The sequence below is a fragment of the Hetaerina americana genome, unplaced genomic scaffold, assembly GCF_022747635.1.
Source record: "Hetaerina americana unplaced genomic scaffold, ioHetAmer1.1.p SCAF_7, whole genome shotgun sequence".
NCBI lineage: Eukaryota > Metazoa > Arthropoda > Insecta > Odonata > Calopterygidae > Hetaerina > Hetaerina americana.
Window position 1 is genome coordinate 83,472,017 of NW_027287316.1, and position 21,503 is coordinate 83,493,519.

At 42.7% G+C, this 21,503-nt stretch overlaps 1 protein-coding gene across 1 annotated transcript in view; it reads left to right on the forward strand.

Moving 5' to 3' along the window:
* The window catches only part of LOC139696900 (serine/arginine repetitive matrix protein 1-like), a 261,325-nt gene extending 250,384 nt beyond the window's left edge, over positions 1–10,941 (forward strand). The window contains exons 8-10 of the mRNA XM_071595780.1: positions 3,835–3,933; positions 10,075–10,645; positions 10,839–10,941. Coding sequence (XP_071451881.1) covers positions 3,835–3,933; positions 10,075–10,645; positions 10,839–10,941 — 773 coding nt within the window. The remainder of the gene's footprint in view (positions 1–3,834; positions 3,934–10,074; positions 10,646–10,838) is intronic.
* Positions 10,942–21,503: the final 10,562 nt, after the last annotated feature.

Below are 21,503 nucleotides of genomic sequence, written 5' to 3' on the forward strand. Positions count from 1 at the left end.
GCCTTCTTTGGGTTTCCACGGCTATTTCTTGCCTTCTTACATCTGTGCTGAAGTTTGTCATCATTATTTTCCTCTCTCTTTCTCTCAAGCGAACTTGCTCAATCCTTAAAGTCCTGCAGTTCTCCTGTGAGTGGCATGTGCAGATGTAAATTTTCAGTGTGATTGAAATATAAAACAATGCAAAGATGTCTTGATAAAATGATTATTTGAATCATCTCTTGGGGAAACCAGCATTCCAAAATGTTAGCCATCAATCCACTGCAGTTAAGCCCAATGATTGGTTTGTTAGGTCAACGTAGAGCCCACTCAATACTAAGCTCAACTGTGCACCAAATGAGTACATCAACTGGATGATTCAGGGCCAGTTCCTTTCCCTCTGCCGCCATTTGGCTCCCCGTGAAGCTCTCTAGTAAATAAGAAAATTACATCACTTGGATTTGGGATGGGATTGCCCAAAGGAGTGACTTTTGAGGGATTGGAACCCTGAACCCATATCTCTGATCCATGAGACTGACACACCCAACATAAATGCCTCTGCCTTCTGCTTTCTTGTTTGTAGTTGTATCTATTTCAAGCTGAGTAATTATTCATGTCCTTATGGTAAATCCCAGTGTAGCTTGAATGATTTCCATAGAATGTATTCTGCTTTATGCCAAGCTGCATCAAAGGTAGGTGAACTACACATTTCAATTGTTTTCTTTTTTCTCCTTCCATAGTAATATCTGCTGTTAGCTTCTCTTTCTCACATTATAGTACTCTCTGTGTACTTCACTCATATGTGGGGGATATGTTTATGGAGCTTAATAGTTTTGATTTATGGCCTTTGTAAGAGAGGCCTTACAGGCTCATGTCAGACAAATATCCACATTTACAGTTTGCACACAGCATGAATATCATCAATGCACATTGTGCTATGGGGCAATTTTGGCATAGTGGAAAATGCAGTCAATGGAAGGCCAATATTTTTGCCTGTGTTTGCAATGTTAAGCCGGGAAAAAGTATATCTTGAATGGGATTCTTGGAGTCATAACTGCCCCCACTTAACGCAAATGAAAATTTGTGATACCTTAAATTTAGTCCATGGTATGTTTTACTTATTTTGATCCATTTGACCTGGAAATGCCACATGCTGCCTTGGACCTTAATATGTAATACCTGTATATTCTCCTCTGAAATCCACGATAGTCAAGAAATATCAAGAATTGTTCTACTCTTGGAAATTTTCAGCTCTTCCCTTACCATATGCAACATGTCATCATTTCTTCCTGCTTTGCTGAACTTCATTTTACCATCCCTCTTCCAAGCCACGCGTCAAAAGCCTCTGATTGGTGCTCCCTTCCCTTGACCTCTCTTTGCTCAGAGGTCACCGTGCTCATTCCCACAGCGGAGTGTGCTTTTTACTGGTACATAATTGTTACTAATATTCGCACCATTGCCGAGGATTCCAATTATCAATCAACTCCTCATGTTCTTTCAATGTTGAAATTAATCTCCTCTTTGATGTATTTAGGCATTTTCACTGCTCTTCAAATTCTTTCTTCTTTTGCCCATTTTCTTATTAAGTTGCTGGAGGAATGAGATGTTCCTCATGCTGTGTATTGTATGCCTTCTTCATTCGATGCCCAGTATTGGCTTTTTATCAAAGAATCTCATTACTTTCATTTGGTTAGATCTGCGTTAGTTACCCTTCACGCCGACTCTGTTCTTTCCACTCCCAGAAGAAGTGTGGAAGCATGCACTTTCTGGAATCTGCTGCACTCCTGTGATTATTCCTCAATATCCCCACTCCATAGCAAATCGTCATCCTCTCTGGCTGCACTTCAGTCGGCAGAACAGGAATGACCCTTCCGAGGCTAGACCGAGGGAGGATGGCGTTTGGTGAGATGCTCTCGTCCCACTTTTTGGCACAGAACTCTCTCTCTCTCTCGCTGATGGAGCCAAGGAGTGAGTCCATCGGAGCATTTTGAAGGACACCTCAAAAAGCTCAAATGGCATTGGCTGAAGGCATCTCAGAGCAGTTGATGATTTCTCATCTTCCCTTTTCCAAGTGTACATCATCAAATTGATTTGACTCCCCAGGCAATCGATGCCTCGTATCTAAAAACAATCAAATAGGCAAAATATGTTTTGCAATAGCAACCATTAAATGGCAACTATTTGAGATATCAACTGGTGGGAAAAGGGAGACGGTCCAGCAGGTTCTTAGCAAAGCAATGAAATCAATCGTACTCACTAATTCACCCAATTCAAAAGGCCATCTAACTCTTTAGCTGGCCTTATGAATGTTTTCTGAATCACCATCAAACAAAATACTTCATTAGAAGGAGATTTAAATGGGAATGTGATTAGCAAAAATTATCATCATTTTATGTAATTACTATGCAGCAATGTGAGAGTGTAAAAACCATTTGCTTTGGCTGATATTCCAACCTGGATCCCTCAATCTGCAGTTTCTCGGAATTTGTCAAAGGTGAAACACCCCTAGTGTTTAGCTCAACTAGCAACTAGCGGAAGTTGGCTTCAGCCTCATCGACTGTGGTGCATGACTGCAAATGCCTGTGGCATTGTATGCATGGTACTTTGTCGCAGCATCTTGGTCCTTCAAAAGCCCCCAAAATCTCGGAGTGCAAGAGGATGCCTCGGTAGCTTATCTGGCTGAAGCACTCAGCCGGACATTGACGGATCCGGGATTGAATCCGGGTCAAAGCGAATGATTTATAATAATAATAATACATTTTATTTGTCCAGCGATCAAATAGTTACACTGTTACACTTGATAGAAGACGCGTCAGGGGAAAGTGACAAAATACATTTGTGGATACCAGACACATGTCAGGCATAATCAAGGAATTCAGCAATTGAATAAAACATTTTCAATTTTAAGAACCTAAGTAGATTGACTTTCAATGCCACTGCACTTTTATGGGCCTTGATCTCTGCTGGGAGTTTATTATTAAGTTGAAGGCCCATAAAATTGGGGCCAGCACCTGTAATTTTTGTAAGTACATATAACACGTGCCGCTACTCATTCTGCCTTGTAGAATATTTGTGGATATTATAATTTTTCACATACTCAGATAGATTTCTTTTTGTATGTACTGCTACGTGAAAAATATAAATGCATGGCCCTGGCAATACATCCAATTTCTTAAACAGGGCACGGCAATGGGCATTGTGTTTTGCCAAACTGATTAGCAGAATGGCTCTATTTTGGGCCCTGAACATAGCCGAGGCCTTAGATGAAATACCTCAGCAAAGGATACTACAGGCTATTTGAGAATAAAATTCACCATGGTATAGTGCACAGAGAACAGCCACTGAAACTGTGGATCTAATGGACCTTATTAAAAAGCAGGCCGAGGTTAACTTACTGGTTAAAGTACTCATGTGTTCATCCCAAGAGATTTGAGAATTGATGTGGAAACCCAAAAATTTGGTATTTTGCACCTGTGGGATACACTCTGTAATTGTTGTATTGTAATTCACATTTGACAGATGACTCCGTTGAAAAGATTTTACTGTGGTATCTCCCCCATTTTCTAGGAATTTTATGTAATACCTGTATTGGATGCAGTGCTGCAGTGGTCCACCAATTACTGTGATGTGGTTGATGCTGGTAACCAGAATACAAATGTCTTCTTATACTTATTAAAATGTCCTTGGCTTACCATCAAGTATTTACAGGGATTGATTTGCTCTGCATCTAAATTCTTTCTCGCCGGTCGTTCCTTATAATTTGACATTTTTTTGCAGTACTGATAGGTGCAATAGCTGAATATAATTGAGTGCATGCCAGAGAACGAATACATTGTGTTATTTCCTCTTTCCTTTCAGGAGCGAAATCCCCATTATATGGAAATGGTTTTGACGCTAATCAAGCTGCCAATGTGGTCGTGGTGGTCAAGGCGTCTGACACTGAAGCTAGACCTAAAGGTAAGTCACAGTTCTTCTTCCAATTTTGGGCATTTGCTTGCTAATTAGCACGGGATAGTATGTATTTATTTGTAGATTTTAGATGCCAATGGGTATATGTAGTTTTCATCATTCATTTGTAATTTCATGTAAACAAAATACCCCTGAGCTCACAATCTGGTTAGAAGCCACTTGTTTAGCTGGTGTGAATTGTGTCCCTGCTCATCCATTACTCCCAAGTAATGTGTTCAGCTTCCACTTTGTCGAAGGGTTGTGCATGCATCGTAAACTGTGGTTTTCATCTTTGGCCTGAAATAAAATTATCAATCGGATCATCTGGAAGGTATGACCCAGCAATGTATTCTGAAACAGTTGTTGGTGGGAAGGAATATTCTAACAAATTCTGTGCATTTGGGGAGGGGAGTCGGTCCACGAAACTCTTGGATTCCTAATGCAGCAGTTTTTAAGCGTGGTGCGGTTGGGTTGATGCCTTCTCTTAACCATGAATCCAATGACCTGGGTTGAATTGACCTGTTGGAATGATCCATGAGTATTGCTGACTTATATTATCAATTGCTGTAATGATGTTGAATTGTGGTTGTTGGATCTGTTACAACTTTTAAAAGGTGTTATTATATCCATGTGGTAGAAAAAGAGCAAAGGTCCCGTGACTTTCTAATTTGAACTTTATAGTAAAGAATTCATTGTGCGTGTGCCAGGATATTTGTGTTGAAAAATACTATTTTTCAAGTACCAGATTAATACTTATTGCAGGGGCTCATTTGTCAAGCTAATAAATCAGCTCCTCATACTAGTACAGAGCCATTAAAGGCAAGGAATCTGTTCCACCTCTTAGCCATATCAAATTTCCATTGCATATTTAGTTTGCAGTATTTTACATTGAATTTGCAATTCAAATGGCTTTGGATTACCTTCTGATCTCCAAAGCCATTAGAAGAGTAGTTTGAAAAGTCAATCTAAACTTGGCGGGATGGCACCACTGGTGCAGTGTTTTCATTCGGTATCATCTCTTGAAGGAGCACACGTGGCATTTCAGCCAGATCAGTGGATTCCTCTTGTGCGTGGCATTCATTAAGAGTCAAGTAATTCGAATGACTCCCAATCAATGGATGAAATAGAATTTTTTGTTTTGCTGATGAAACATTAATGAAAGCAAATCACTTAAAGAGACTTGCAACAAACTCAATAGATATTATGGTGAATCTCTGCCTTTAAAATGCTGATTATAATGGTTTTCAATGATTTCAAAATGTTTCCAAATGATGCGATGGTAGCACCAATGGCTGCCTATTTGGCGTAGTGGAAACATTCGCTGTAATCGAGAGGAATCAACAAACTTGAGCGGCATTGGATGAAAGGTATGCGCCCAAGAGGAGAGAGCTTTGAAAAATAAAAAAAATGGTTTGCCATGAAAAGTGAAGTGGTTTTCATTTTTATGCTGACTATTCGAAACACTCGCACATTTTAGCCATCCGAGAAATCATGTCAGTGCAACTTGAAGCAAACCAGATGAGGGATGAGATTGACACCTTAGGCCAGGAACAATTTCTCAATGCTAGTCATTCAATACTTGTGTATTTAATTGCAGTGATGAGGAAAGTACATGATGAAGCAATTGACCATGATGACTACAATTTTCAGAATGATATGCTTGGATACAATTAGAAGAAACTATTTAGAATGTTAACAGAAAAAAATCCTGTTTATTGACTATGTAGAAAGTTCTCCCTATAAAGTAATTAAGTGATCTATTTTAATCGCATAGACGTTTTAAGGAAGTTAAATGGGTTATCAATTTCCAAACACGTCTATAGTGATGAAACACTTGGACAGACACATTTTCTGCTATCTTATTTTGGTGAATTGATGTTACAACAGTTTTTATTTGTCATACTTTAAATATATTTGTTTAGAGAACATAATGTCTTGAAGTCAGAAGCAGCTATACAGGCATGTTTGTAGCAATTCCAGGATTTAATTTTTAAAAGGGTAAATGAAACAGTTTCTGGCGTCACTTGGTGGAAATTATTCATATTGACCTTAAAATTAAACCACTTGGCTTATAGGCTATACTTATGGGCTAATAAGTTAAACGTCTTATTCATAACTTTTCCCAAATTTTCCCCAAAAAATGGAATATAAAATTCACAAGAACTGGTGGATGTGTTGTCTAAAGAAATAGTAACCCCCAAGTGCATAATAGCATCGTTTGATGTTACAAATTTATTCCCCAGTGTTCCAAGATTAGAAGCTCTAAACATTGCGGAAGTTACCCTTGTTAAAGCAAGGGTTCCAACCCCTGTAATTTTTGAATTGTGTTCTTCCTTAAAAGTGTGGGTAGAACAAAACAGTTTCGTGTTTAACGGCAAAATTTACCAACAGCAAGATGGCATGGCTATGGGCTCTTTGCTTTCCCTGCTACTAGCAGACATTTACCTGGACAATTTAGAGCAACTGATGTTGTCCTCAGAGAATCCCCTCTTAAAGAATATCCTTTGCTGGTATAGATACTACCTTGATCAAAAAGTTCCCGGAATAACCACCGTGTGGCGCTCCCATCGTTCCGATTTGAGTTCTGTTTTTTTTGTTAAATTGGTACATCTGTTGTTGATATTCCCTTTAAATCTTAGTGTCATAACTTGACATTTGCAAAAGTTACGTAGCCAAGAGTACATCTATCTCTGTGTGTGTTGGCGATTTTTTACAATTGCAGAAATGGATTTAAATTTGCAACAACGAACTTGTATTAAATTTTGCGTAAAAAACGGATTTAGTGGCGCACGGACGTTGGAAATGTTGGAAAAGTGTTTCGGCAACGGTTCTCTAAAAAAAACGGTCGTTTACCAGTGGCACGAGCGGTTCAGAAGTGGTCGTGAGTCAATCGAAGATGATGAACGCAGTGGCAGACCATCGACATCGAAAGTCGGTGAAAAAATTGATAAAGTAAAAGAAATGTTGGTCAATAACCGCAAATTAACCATCAGAGAAATAGCGGAGGACTTGAACATTGCCTATGGATCCGCCCAAGACATTGTGGTTAATGATTTGGGTTTCCGTCGTGTAGCATGCCAAAAGACCTCAATTTCATGCAAAAAAGAGACCGTGTTGACGTCGCAAAAGACATGATTTGCGAGGCTGAATCCGATCCCACATTCATCAAAAGGATCATTACTGGAGACGAGACGTGGGTTTATGAGTACGACACGCAATCCAGACATCAGGCAAGTGAATGGCGTTCACCAAATGAGCCGAGACCAAAAAAACCACGTCGTTTTCAGTCAAAAAAGAAGGCAATGCTGACGGTTTTCATGGATTACAACGGTGTAGTGCATCATGAATTTTTGCCAGAAGGCCAGACAGTAAACAAAGAGTATTATTTGGGCGTTATGAGACGTTTGCGTGAAGCAATTCGCCGAAAGAGACCAGAAATGTGGGCAGAAAACTCGTGGATTTTGCACCATGATAACGCACCGTCGCACAGTGCTATCATTATTCGTAATTTTTTGACGAAAAATGCAACGAATACCATCCAACAGCCACCGAATTCACCTGATTTGGCTCCCTGTGACTTCTTTCTGTTCAATCGAGTTAAAAAACCATTACGGGGAACGCGTTTTAGCAGCCGAGAGGAAGTAATGGAAAAATCGCAGGAAGCACTGATGGACATACCGAAAACCGAATATGAAAAATGTTTCGAGGATTGGATCAAGCGCTGGCATAAGTGTGTTGCAGTCGATGGGGATTACTTTGAAGGGGACAATATAGATTTAGATGAATAAACTTGTATTTTTAATTTTCTGAATAAATTCCGGGAAATTTTTGATCAAGGTAGTATGTAGATGATGTTTTCTGCGTCTGGACGGGTTCTGACAGACAATTAGACAGTTTTTTAAATTTCCTTAATTCCAGAGATAAACATATAAAATTTACAAAGGAATTAGAAGCAGATGGATCCCTCAACTTTCTAGATTTAACTATTAAAATTAAAAACAATAGGTTTGATTATTCCATATTCAGGAAGAAGTGTTGTACGGACGAAGTCATTCACCATAATTCTAGGCACTGCTTCTCTAAAAAATTATCAGCCTTCCGCGGCATGGTACACAGAGCATGTTTTATCCCCGTGTCTAAAGAGAACACTCTGAAAGAACTCAGCATCATAAAACAGATTGCGGTGAACAATGGGTGTAGAGAAGTGTTAATTCATAAACTTAACTACAAGAAACTATCCCCTTTGGCCAAGTTAGCCTTGTATAGTTCTCCCACATCTGCAGAAAACCAGCCAGAGTGGCGGAGATTCCCATTCCTTGGCCACTTGGCATTAAAAGTACAAAGAATCTTCCGAAAAGAAAAGGTGAGACTGGCCTTCTACAGTAAAACAAAATTAATCAACCCGTTATGCCACACGAAGCACCAAGTTGAACCCATACACAAGCGTAGGGTGTACAAACTCCTTTGCAAAGACTGCAATCGGATATACACAAAGGCGGGACGGGAAGGAGATTTGAGACGAGAGGAGAGGAGCACCGAGCATGCTTTAGAAACAACATCTCCACGTCACTCTTCGCCAAACACCTGAGAGATTGTGGCCACAGCAGCCATTTCATCCCTGAAATCCTGCACTTTGAGAAGAAAGGTCACTGCGCTGGAGAAATTAGAAATACTTCAGCACATGGATTATGGAGGAGATGTTTTGACCACTTTTTCATCACTAATTGTCTTCAGCTACTTGGGTTATACTGTGTGATCAGAATGTCCCAGGACCATAGTAATAGTTAGTGCATGGCAACTCTGGATGTATTTGATTTGATAAAGTGAGATAAATGTTCCTCGGATCTAGTAGGAAGTTGCCCTTTGCTTTGGCCAGTGCATGTTTAGCATGTCTCATGATAATGGTTGTTTTATTTGGAACATACTGAAAATCTGAAGGTTTTGGGGTAAGACATAAGAAAACCTTTCATTCCTTTGATGAAATTGTCAGTGACAAAGTGATTCTTCAGTGATTATCTGAAAGAGGTGGAACAAATGGCATGGATGGAAATTCAATATATGATTGGCAGAATTCAATTAATATTAATTGAATGATTGATTTCTCTTTAAAAACATATCTCCAGAAAAGAAGTCATTAAAACAGTAAAAAGGTTTTATATTTGCCATTGATGTGACCATATAAAATAACTCCATGGTTGGAGCAGACTGAATGCTGCTATCTAGCTCAAATATTTTTCTGATATTTGATGTCCACATTTATGTACATGGTTTGTATAAAAGGTTTTGGGAAAATTTTTGGAAAAATAATTTATTTCAGATATTGCTACATTCTCACCCATAATTCTTCAAAGTGCATCTCTTGAGTGTCGAAACACTTTTGCTTTTTTCTTTCCGCGACTCAAAGGCTTCCAGAAGGTCCGCTTCCAGAGGTACTACAAGTGCAAGCATCTTTGACGGCTTTTTGGGTCCCATGGTGGTGTCCTTTTGAGGGAGGGAGGATTTCACTTTAACAGGGAATAGGGAATCGTCTCCTGGCACCAATTCGGGACTAAAAAGGGGGGGGGGAATCATTGCGTTGCCGTTGCGGAAGGTCTTCGCAAGCAGACACTGAACTCTGTTCTTGGTCATCCGTCAAGACCTTCGGGTTGAGTTTAGCTTGTGCATATTTTTTGCATCGCCAAGTTTTAAAGTGATAATATTGTGTGCCCTATCACTGTCTAATCAATGCCTATATAAAATCTGCAATCATGCACACACTTAACCGAAGATGGTCTGAATTGAGCACTCCACACACATGTCGGAATTAATAATTGTTAGCAATACTTTTTAAACAAGCCACGTACAATTGAAGCTGTCCAGAGGGCTCTGTGTCCACATTTCAGGAGTTAAATCTTCCACGTGCTATCATTTAAGAATAAAAAGGCTGTAAAAAGAACCGCACTTTGGTTTTTCCCCTGGTTTCCGTCTTCTGCAAACTCTGCCTTTGGATAGGTTTCAACCATATTCTGCATGGGAAAGCTGGCTTTTTTTCCAATTTTAATTTTGTGCATGCAAGCAGTCATCACTTAATGAATCTAATTCCCTTTGGCGAGGTCGGTGTCTTCCTGCCACCACAACTGATTTGACTCGCCTATTTGGTCGCCCCCGCAGGAATCCTGAAGAACAGCCGGGAGGCCTCCCAGGAGAGTGCGGCAGAGGGGAAGCACGGAGGGGAAGCGGACTTGGATGGGGGCGAGGTGGTCAGGAGCATCCTCAAGGTCAACCTCTCGGACTCTGCCCTGGGCACCGGGGGGTCGGATGGCCCGCCGGACCCCCCCCAGAGGGGCGTGCTGAAGAAGGAGGCGGTGCCGGCAGGGGGGGGTGCGGGCAGGGTCTCCCACGACCCCGTCCGCTCGATCCTGAAGCCGGAGGGCGAGTGGAGCGAGAGGGTGCCCTCGACGGACACAGAGTCTTCGGAGTCGAGCGAGTCCTCGGAGTCGTCCTCGTCAGAGGAGGAGGAGGAGGAGGAGAGCGTGGGGGAGGGGGTGGAGGGCGTGGAGGGGAGGGGTGTGGAGGCGAGGCTATCGTCGGAGGAGGGCGGGGGCGGGGGGGGGTCTTCATCGTCCTCGGGGGGCAGGGAGGTGCGCCACATAATCCGCAACGAGGCAGTGGCGAGGCGAAGGCAGGCGGGAATCCTCAGGAGCCAGCAGAAGCAGAAGGATCTGGAGGCAAAGGACGCTAGGTGAGTCGGCCGCTTTCCCCTTGCATGTCCATCAAGCGCAAGGAAAGAAGCGCGGATCTGCTCTCTTAAGTTGACCGCTCCTGATCGTGGGTGATCTGAATGTGAGGGAATGTGGTAGCTGAATGGACAGCTGTGCGGGAGTTAACCAATGAAGAATGAACTCTGTTCATTCTCGGGTTGTTTTTTGAGGTAGGCCACGTGTGGGATTCAGGGAAGAAGGGCCCCCTTGCTCCCCGATGTGTGAATTGCAGACCCCATTGGGCTTAGTACAAATCAGAGTCCTGCGTGGGCCTTGAGATCCCACCTGGCCATGCCGTGGACCGGGTGGGCCAAGCCGTCTGTTGAGTGGGCCTTGAGCTTGGACGGCAGAATGAAGGGGTGGGATTTCCAAGGAAAAAGGTTTTGCACATTGCATAAAATAGAAAAATGTTACGTTGCCCTCACGAGTCCTTACCCTGCGTTGTTCTTTTAAGTCTTAAATTCGTCTCTCGAGTCTACACAATGCGTTATGATCAAAAAATGTTTTCACTGAAGTAACGATCCCAAGCATTGGCATTGCCTTCCTGGGAAGGGGAGGGGAATCACTCAGCTTAAAAGTTGACACTGGGCTATATGTAGCTGACACATGCGCAGCTGTGGGTAGTTGGAGTATTTAGGGAAGACGACCGAGAGCTGAGGTCATTTGCGCCATTATGGATGGACAGGAAAGGATGAAGGGTGGAGATAAACCTGGCATCGGCATTAGCCTACTCTTTACAAAAGGTGCCAAGGGGTCCACAGCTTAACGTCCCATCCGACAGACGGCGTACTCACCCAAAGTGCCCTCCACAGAGCACCTCAAGTAGGTTTTTGAGATGTAACTGAAAAATATTCAGCATCGCGGGGATGCGCAGCTGTAAGCCCACGACATGTCCACATAGAATGATGCATAGTATAGTCACTGGTGGGCTGGAATAGTAGGTGAAATGCATATTTGTAAGCTCAAATGCCCACGTATGGTCTGGGCCAGGCTCAACAGTACCAAGTCCATACCATGGACTGAGTTGGGCCTTCTCACGGCTGAGGCACGTGGGGTGGGCTTGGGCGGGCCACTGGTGCAGGGCTCTGGCATAAATTCCAAAGTTCCACCTGAGAGCTGTCGAATTAACCCTCCCGTTGATCACTGTGCTTTACTTTGGCAGTCGGCTCACGGAATAAGGAGAGTGTTCCTGATAGAAATGATAGAGCAAATAAATGCTTTTTTACTTTATGGCTATTTCTCGAGAAGTTTCAGAAAACATACCTTGGAATGTGAATCGGTTTTAATTAATTCATACACATAATTGTTGGTACACTTGATGGCTATTTGAAATGCTAGCTTACCCAAAACCAATGGTAAGCAACCTGAAAGTCAATTTGATGATTGAGGATGTTGCTTGAATCTTGGTGAATCCAGTGGAATGCGAAATTAGCAGTAGTGAAGTGGGGACAAGGAGAGGGGCAGGTCTCCTTCTTCTTCGCGCCATGCTTTAATTCCCTCGAAATAGCTGGGATATTCAAAAATCAAACTCCTAGGGTGGAGCGTGGAATCACCGAAGGCAGCCCCTGGACTAGGGCCTGGCCATTTGCTGAATGCTTTGCCCAATATACCATCACTTCAAATAACGCTATCACAATTCTTCAAATTTCATAGTACAGAATGGAACAATACCATCCGTAGTTCTACCAGGAGTCGTTGGAATTGAGTCACAAGGTTCGTGATAGTAAACTGGTGCTCAGTAGGGAAATGGTTGTGCAGGGAGAGGAATCATGCATAAAAAAATCCAAATCTGTGCCCATTGTCTTCAAATCAGGGTGAAGGTACTGAATCTGAAGGCAGAGCCATCTACCGAATTAAATTGATGTAATTTTCTGGCTATGATGAATGATTGGGAGCCAAAGGTGGCACAATGAGAGAGATGAGTCCTCTTCTCCCTGTGGAGCTCACGCTGAGCCTTCCAGTTTAATGGAGTGTTTATTTTTGCAGTGATGAACAATGCTCTGTCATAAATATCAAGCGTATTGGCTTCCTTTCCACCACCCTTCTAGCTATTTTTCACATATTCTCGTGTTTTTATTTGATCCTAATGTGTGGCCTGAACGACATAATTTCTCTCAAAAGTCTCTCAGGCTCAACACAATTGTTGAGGTTACTACTTAGGGATACTCTCTCTGCATCAGTATGTGCTCTTGGTCGACTCCTGCACACCCTATGTGAAGCCCATCGTAAAGAAAAGTTTGAAAGGCTTTTGCTAATGCTACACAACTTGGTATGACCCTCTCGTGGGTAATGATGACCAATCAGACAAGTGGATAGGGAGTGAACTTCCCAATGCATGAGTTCATCCTTAAATACCATTTAGTTGTTAGCCATTCGAAGCAAAGGAAGCAGATAAAATTGAGCCAAGAGGATTATTTTGCTCTTATTCCTATCTAATTTTGGAACGATTAGTTTCCTCGGTGTTGGAGATGTTTGTACCCCTCGCATGACAGGGAAATTATGCCAGGCAAATAATATTGCTTTCAGGTAAGTCTTACGATTTAATGAACAGAAGCCAGGGAGAGATGGAAAATGCTGACATTCTTACAAACATATTTTTGGAATACTTATTAAATGCACCAAATATGCATATGTTACACGTTCTAAACTAAATCCCTGTATTGAACAATTAGTGATTGCATTTGAGGTGATTGCAAATCAACTTTTGAGGTGGCGAATGAGGAGAGGAGGAATAGAAATGGAGCGTGTCATTTAAGTGGATGATATGAGGGAATGATGGGGATGGGGTGGTGAGATTAGATGCTTCCAAGAATGCAAGCCAGCGTGAGGTATTGAGGTGAGATAAAGATTTGAAGAGTGTGTAAATATAAAGAACTGATTTGCATAAAATGGCAAAAAGTAAAAATGAACGTGGTGTAGTGAACATGCCTTGATCTTGCAGATTTCTTGTGTAAGTAATCCTTTAATAACTTCTGTGAGAGTTTTGTCCTTGAGTCGCCTGTGGCCTTCAGATATTTATAAATACTAAATGTCCCTCACTGTCGCTGATTGCTCAAGGGCCACGACACCCAGTGGCGTTTTCAAAGAGTCCCACTTTAATCACCAAAATAATTCCTGCGTCTCTGTCGTCCTGAGAATATGCTGCCAGTGAGTAATGTCCATAGCTGTTTTCCAATTGACATTATCTCTGCATGTTTTGAGGCACTATGACACTCTTGGCCAATGAAATGAGAAATTGGTTGATGGTTGGAAGAATCAACTCGGTATCTGGTTCGTTTTCTCCTGCAAACTTAAGGGAGTAAAGACTAGGGAATGGAGTTTGTCCCTGTTTGTTTCAGGGAAAAACTTAGAGAAGAATTAGTCTGTGGCGCTTTAGAATTGAAATATTATATGGGTTTCTGAAGCTGCAAAGTTCTTCCTTTCTAGTCCTCATGGCTTTTCCTCCTCCCTCATTACAATTTCTGTGAAATGATTCCCTTGGCCAGACCCTAGCATTCCATTCAGCAGGACCAACTGCATGGGGTGTTCTGCACCCAAGGAAGGCTATTGGGATGAAACCGAAGTGCCCCGAGTCACAAGCCTAGTGTTCTGTTCCACAGCACTGTCAAGCAGTATGAAAATCAAGACACCATGGAAAATTCTAGGGTCTTTACTTTCTGAAAATAGGAATGTCTACGAGACATAGCGATTCAACTGACACGGACAAAGGTAAAATCTGCATATATTGATGTTTAAAATCGTACCCTGTGCTACTGTATAACAACAAAACAAATGTTCATAGCCACATGAAAATTGAAGATTGAACCTAAAAGAAAATCTGGGATTAAACACATGATTTCACTCCCTTTGGCCTTCATTATCGTTCTGAGAAGAAGGATGCCCAGGAGTTGCATGAGATTGGTCTTTTTTTTACTGCAATCCAAAGTAAAATCCTCATATTGATATTTAAAATAAACTAAGTCAAGCGAAAGCTAAATAAAATTTGAAAGCCATGAGAAATTTGAAGGCAAAGCCCAACAAAGTGGCACTCACAACATGATGGGCAAATTCATCCTGGCTTTCCTTATGGAGGCATTGACCTTTTTGCTTTTGACAAACTGCGGTCTGAAATGCACTGATAGAGTGTAGTCAGTATATATCCTTTCTTCTTCACCCGCTTCCCTTCAGCTCCCCTCAACTTGTTTCAACTTCACATCCTTGCTGTTCTCTTTTTTCCCGATTAAATTTGGGGACAGGACTCATATAGATTAAATTAACGCACGTCAATTGCAATTCAATTTAAAAGTTGTTGCCTCAGGGATTTTGGAATGTTAATCTTTTCTTCAACCCATAGTTCCTCCATATTCCCCTTGACTCCTCTGTTCTCGCCTGACCCTGAATTGATGCTTTTTCAGACATGGAACCTGGGACACAGTAGTACTTATTTTTACAAGAAACTTTTTCCCTCTGTCCAGTTTTGCTAACTCTGTGGAACTCATGTATTGGGATTTACAACTTAAAAGAGGTTATAAGCATCTTGTAAATTTTATAAGGGAATCAATTGTTCCCCGTCAAGATAATCCAGTTGTTTTTCTTTAAACTTATGTTGATTTGTTAGCCATTTGTAATCATTATTGGTCTTATCCCGGTTGAGCTATGTTTTGGATGGGCACAGAGTATACAGCAGTATAATCAGCCTCTTAATTCTCTCCAACATGTCCATCCTATTCCCCCTCCTTCCTTGCCCGCCTGACGTCTTCCCCTCTTGTCACAGTCATTGCCAATGGACATGCTCTGCCGCCGCTCTCTTCCTCCGCCATGCCTCGTACTTCCTCATTTGATCTTCTTTCTCTCCACCTTCTCCATCCTTCTCCACGCCCACTTTTTAAAAGCCTCCATCCAATCTCTGCCTATCATCCTGCTTCAGGGACCATGTTTCTGTGCCGTGCAAAACCAAAACTTTGACTCGGCAGTCCTCTTTCTTAAAAACCTGATTGGCTTTGTTTTCTTTGCATTTATTCTCATCTCATACCAATCGCGTTGCCCTTCCAATGTGCGCACCAATGCAGGCAAACGCTTTGCTGATTGGCAAACTAAAGCTTGATGACCTGAAAACTTAACAGATGTCGTGAATTCCCCACCTTCTTTCATTCTTACCTCTAGTTCTTCCCATGTTATGCTGAACAGCAACGGTGATAATGGACACCCCTGCCTTACACCCCTTCCTAACACTGCCCATCCGGACTCTCCGTTGCACCTGAGCAGTCTGAGACATGTACAGGTTGCGGATTAGCCTCCTTTCCCTCCAATCTATTCCTGTTTCTGAACTACATTTTTATTGATTCTCCCAATTTGCTTATCAGGATCCCTCTCTAATCTAACAAACGAGCAAATAAATCTTGATTGTATTCTATATTCCTCTCAATCGGTGTTCTCATTACTGCAATGGCATTGCACGTCCCTCGCCACTTTCCGAGCTCAAGTTCATTATTCTTTAACAGCCTAATTATTTGCTCTCCTCTCCATCCTCTTGTTGATGATCCCGACAACTACTTAAGCTGGGTGCGAAATCAAACGTGTTCTTATCTAGTCTTCACGTGATGTAGCCTTTCACTGACACTGACTAACTCACTCTGATCAGATGAAATCATCCAAGCGAGTTATTATTCAATTTTGTTTTTTCCCTTACATAATTCTGTTGTTTGGTTCTTCCTTTTCCATCTCTTGTCTAACTTCTTACACATCTTGTCCATAATCCATGGTTTCCTGTCTTTTTGGTATAAATGTAGTGTTCATGTAGTTTCATTTGCAGCTCTTAATATCCCATTTTTTGTGTGTTTCCATTTTTCCACTATAGTTTCCAGCTCCCCGTCCTCGATCCATATTTCTCTTAACCCTTTTGTTACTACTCTCTTTTTGTTCCTGTTAATTCTTCCAGTTTCACTCTCCAAGCCTTCTTACCTCTTTTATTTATCTATTTCAGTAGGATGCTTATCTTCGTAATTATTAAATTATGATCTGAATCCACATCTGAACTTGGGAAACTAAATTAATAATGCTTTTTCTAAACCTGTGCCTGATTATAACAGAGCCTAACTGATACCTTTCTGATACTCGCAGCATTTTTTGTGCATACTTCAGCCTCTTTTAATGTCTAAACTAAGTGTTTGTTATTGTGAAGCCTATCTTCTGCAAAACTATTACTTTCTTGCCAACGGTCATTCCTTGTTCCTAAACTGTTGTTCCCTACCTCTCCATCATTCCTTCCCCCTATTCCTTTGTCTACCATTACATCCCAATCCCGCATCACTTTCAAATATTCCCTCCCGGCAACACCCGCCATTATGTCCTCTTAACATTAGTGATTATACCCTGTCAAATTCTTCCCCCCTTTGATATGCTCGATGGCGTATAGACCTGTTTCTATGGTCAAGTTCATTGGTACAGCTTTCACTTCTGCTTATGGCATTCTATCACTTGCTTACTTTATGTCAACTACGCTTCTTCGTACCTTTCTATTCAGTGTTATTGGCACCCCTCTATAGCTTCCCCTCCACTGCACTCCATCCCTCCCTGCAGGCTCCTCAAACAGTAATCTGTATTTCCTCTCTCCATCTCTCACTTCATATCTACTATTTCCCTCACTATTTGTCCTGGAATTCCAAGCCCCTATTGTAACTGTCTCAGTCCTCTTCTGTGTCTTCTGTGCTGCCGATTTTTCTTTGATCTTTGATTTCGTGCGATGCATGCCGCGGAAGCCTTTTCTCTAACTTCCCCGGCCACGACACACCCGGCCGCCCCACTGGGGTCAGACGCCTTTGCAATAGCCTCAGTAGAGGAGCAGACGCTGCGTGGACTAACTTTCGTCTGCCTCTTAACCTTCGACCTATGGGTGACCCTACCTGGAGCAATTATCATTGCTCTCGCCGGCACAGGTCAGAGCTCACAACACCTTCCGCAACGTTTAAGTTGTAGGGCATAGTCCATTATGGCGAGAAATGTAATTTCTAACTGAAAATGTCGGAAAGTTAACTGTATTTTTCTCGTAACGCTGTCTGAATATTGCATTCAGTTTCTATTGGCATGTTTGAACCAAATGAAATTCATATTAGATAACCCTTCTTTCGTGGTTTAGTAGTTCCTTCCGCGTTCAGATACGTGATAACGTCAAAAGCCATTTCCGAAACGCGAACCGACTTTCCAATAAACCTCTCTCGTTCGAGGAAATCAAACATTTCGGCTCCAGAAGCGAGAAACCTATCATTTCGTTCCTCGCGAAAGGTTTTGATTGCTATTTTTTTACCGGAGAGCCTACGCGATTCGATCCGACGAATATTCAACATCCGGGTCAGATTAATTCCATCACCCCTTCCTTTCTCTCCATTTCCCCTCCCATCAGGGAATTGCTTGGCACTTTCGTCAAATGATGTGGGAGGGGTCATCCCCGTGCGATTGCTGTGTTTCGCCAAAAAGTTAAACAGTATCGCCGATTTCCGGACAATAAAAGGATGGCTCGGTCATTATATTTGGGAGAATGAAAAGATCCTCCTCTTCCCAAGAAGAGCTCGGGGAATGGTGGTCCACGGCACACCGGTTTCTGATCTCTGTCGCCGATGCACGCATCACAGAGGCCCCCGGGGCGTGACGGAGTGTGCGAGGGCCGCGTTTTATTCCTCCTCGGCGCACCGTGCAGTCATACACACGAGGGAAATCATCAGAAATCTTATGTAATATTATAAATGACACTGGCACAATTATGTCTCTAATGCATTCGCTCGCTGAATTTTAAATTTCGAAGATAGGATACTTGTGGGGCTATTGATTCATAGACGTGAACATGAACCCGAGGATTTCATGAATTTTGGCTTTGACCTCTTCCAGTTATACGGACCAGGAACTGCAAACTGTCATTTTTTTGGCACAAAAGTGTTTAATGTTTTAAGTTAATATTGTTATCGTGCAGATATTACCATGCACTCTCGGAAATGTGCGTTGAAAACGTGGGCTTATCAAAAAACGTTTTCCATCGAACATTTCCTGGAATCGCCCATGACTCGTACGTTCTCGTATGTGTAACGGCCCCGCGGATCTCCGCGTTAACGCCAAGTGATCGGCGGGTAGGTGGCGGGAGTGGCCTCTATAATGTCAAAAAAATCACACCTTATTGCGCTTGGCTAAGGAACAGGCTATGTTTGACAACCGCACACGGGAAAATAATGGACCAATTGCACCCAGATCTTATTGATCTATATGTTCTGTAAGGGATACCCTGGAGACCGACTGAATCCGATTTCCGAAAGTAAAATAAGGCCCGGTGGAAGTTGGGAAGAGTCGAAGAAGGGAATGATGCAGGGCGAACGGGAGGGAGTGTTCCCGATTCAGAGAAGATAGTAGTCGTTCGGATCCGCCCAACACTTGCTTTGAATTGATGAGTGCTTTGAATGAATTAACTTCCGGAAGAAATCAGTCGGTAGTTGTGACATGAAGCGACCGAAATGTCATTTACGTAATTACTGATCGTTGGATAATGTGGTTTCTCATGTGCAACAGCGGTGACCATAAGGAATAAGTTCGCCACCTGTATTCACACCAAGGCGGTTGTGCCTGAAGATTGTTGGGAGAAATTCAAAGGGGACGGAAAAGATGGATGCAGAGCATATTGATTGGCAGAGGGATGTTGAAGACTGTGATAGAGGGATGGAGAATGTTCGGCAAACGAGGAAAGGGCAGGAACAGGATAGGGATGTTGGACGGGATGAAGGGAGGAAGGAGAGTACTCAAGAGGTGAAGAGGGACCTGATGTAGATTAGGATGCGGGATTTTGTGTTTTGTCAGGAGAGGCAAGGAAATCGTTGCTGGTGCTCATCTAATAACCTTCTTAACCAGTAGATTACACCGTTGGAAATTTTAATACTTGCCCTTTACGTGATTTGCCGCTAACTTCCTCTTGTAAACCCTACATTATACCACCTTCTTCAGTCCTACACAACTTCTGCGTACCTTCATACATGAAATCCCCGCTTACCCAACATTCTCCCTTCCACCACGGACTTGCCGACATCCCTCTTGTCAAGTACGCAAATGCTGTTATGGTAAAACGGTGGAAATGCGAAAGAACCCGAATCGAGAAATGCGGAGAGGGCCGCTTGAGATATCTCTCCCGCCGAAGGGAGAGAGAGGGAAGGGGCGATCGGGAAGGATGTGTTTCGTTCGGTGAAAGGTCGGGCTGCGTCTTCGTGATCCGTGGGAAGTTCCCCTCTCTCGCCCCGCGGCATTTTCGAGGGTGTGCACCAAGATGGTGGATGCGAGAGCGCTCATTGGTTTGGGAGGGAGAGAGAGGGTGATGGGAGAGGTCAATGGGGAAGAGGTATCGGCGCTGTCGTGAGCGTGGGCAGGCACCGTTCTCTCGCTCTCCTCCGCACCCGTGACCTATAGGTGCTGCCTGCCGTCCTTGTCCCGCCTGGTCATCGGAGGCGTGAAGTACGTGAAAAACCAAACTGTACTCGAGAGGTTTGCTAAGTTTACTGTTATTATTTAGGGTAGCTCACCGTTTAACGTCTCTTGTAGATTGATTCACTGCCTAGCCACCACCGCCACCTTTCTGAGCCCCGCCGAACGCGACCCATCATGACACCTTCCAACACTGCACGCCATAATTCTTTAACCCCTCTCTTACCTCCCTTCATTCCGGCCTTCATTCAGATTGAATTTAATTCAGATCCTGAGGACACTACAGCTTTATCAGATGACCTTAATGCTGTACAACGCTGGTGGGACATTTGACAATTAGAATTAAACTTGGAATAGTGCGTAGTGATGAATTTTTGGAAAAGGAGCAATTCCCACCCGAACGCCTAGTGCATCGGGAACACCGAAATAGAATGTGTAGACTCGATTAGGTAATTAGGCGTTGGCCTCACTCACGATCACTCCTGGGTGAAACACATGCGGAGAATATGTGGACAAGCTAACAAAATATTAGGATTTATTAGAAGAGTACTGGGTAAATGTGATGAAATGGTCAAAGAGAAGGTCAAAGGTCAGATATCTGTCGCTGGTTAGACCTCATTTAGAATATACTGCAAGTACATGGGATCCTCATGAACTTGGATTGATTGCCGAATTGGATCGCCTGTATTTCAGAGGAGTCTACATTGTTTTGAGAAACTTGGTAGCGAATCCAACATATTAGGACAGCTAGACTGGGAATCACTCAATGGTGCGAAGGTTTAATTACAGATTGAAGCTCTTGCGTAAAATAGAAGAACGTCTCTTTAGCAGTGATGTTGAAAATGTATTATTACTCCCATCGTACTGCGTTAGGAGAGATCATGTCAATACAATTAATGGGTTATAGTGTAGAACAGATAGATTTAAGCTGTCATTTTTTCCACGAACGATAAGGTATCAGGATAACATTGCTCGACCGCGGTAGGGTCATATTCCGGTCAAAATTATTCTGATGTGTATTCACCCCTTAACGCACCCTGGCGCGGTGGCTTGCAGGGTGCATAAATAAATAAATTCCTTCCAAAAAGCCTATTTTATTTTCCTCCCCCTACTTCGCCCGCCAAACGTTCTTCCCTCCGAAGTGAATCAGTCTTCCACATCCCATCACCGATCAAAGCGCCCCGCATCCACTGCTGCTACCTATAGGTTATTCCCAGCAACCTCATGTTCCCCTCCACCATACAGCTCCCTTGTACATGTTCACACTTCTCCATTTCTTCTCCTTTCCGATTGTTGCACCGTTCTCCTCCGAATCCACATCCCAAAAGCCTCCTCCACAATCTACGCTTTTCCTCTCGCCTAAACGAGTTTCGGAGCCGTAAAAAAAACTGCGTGCCATAGGAAAGTTTT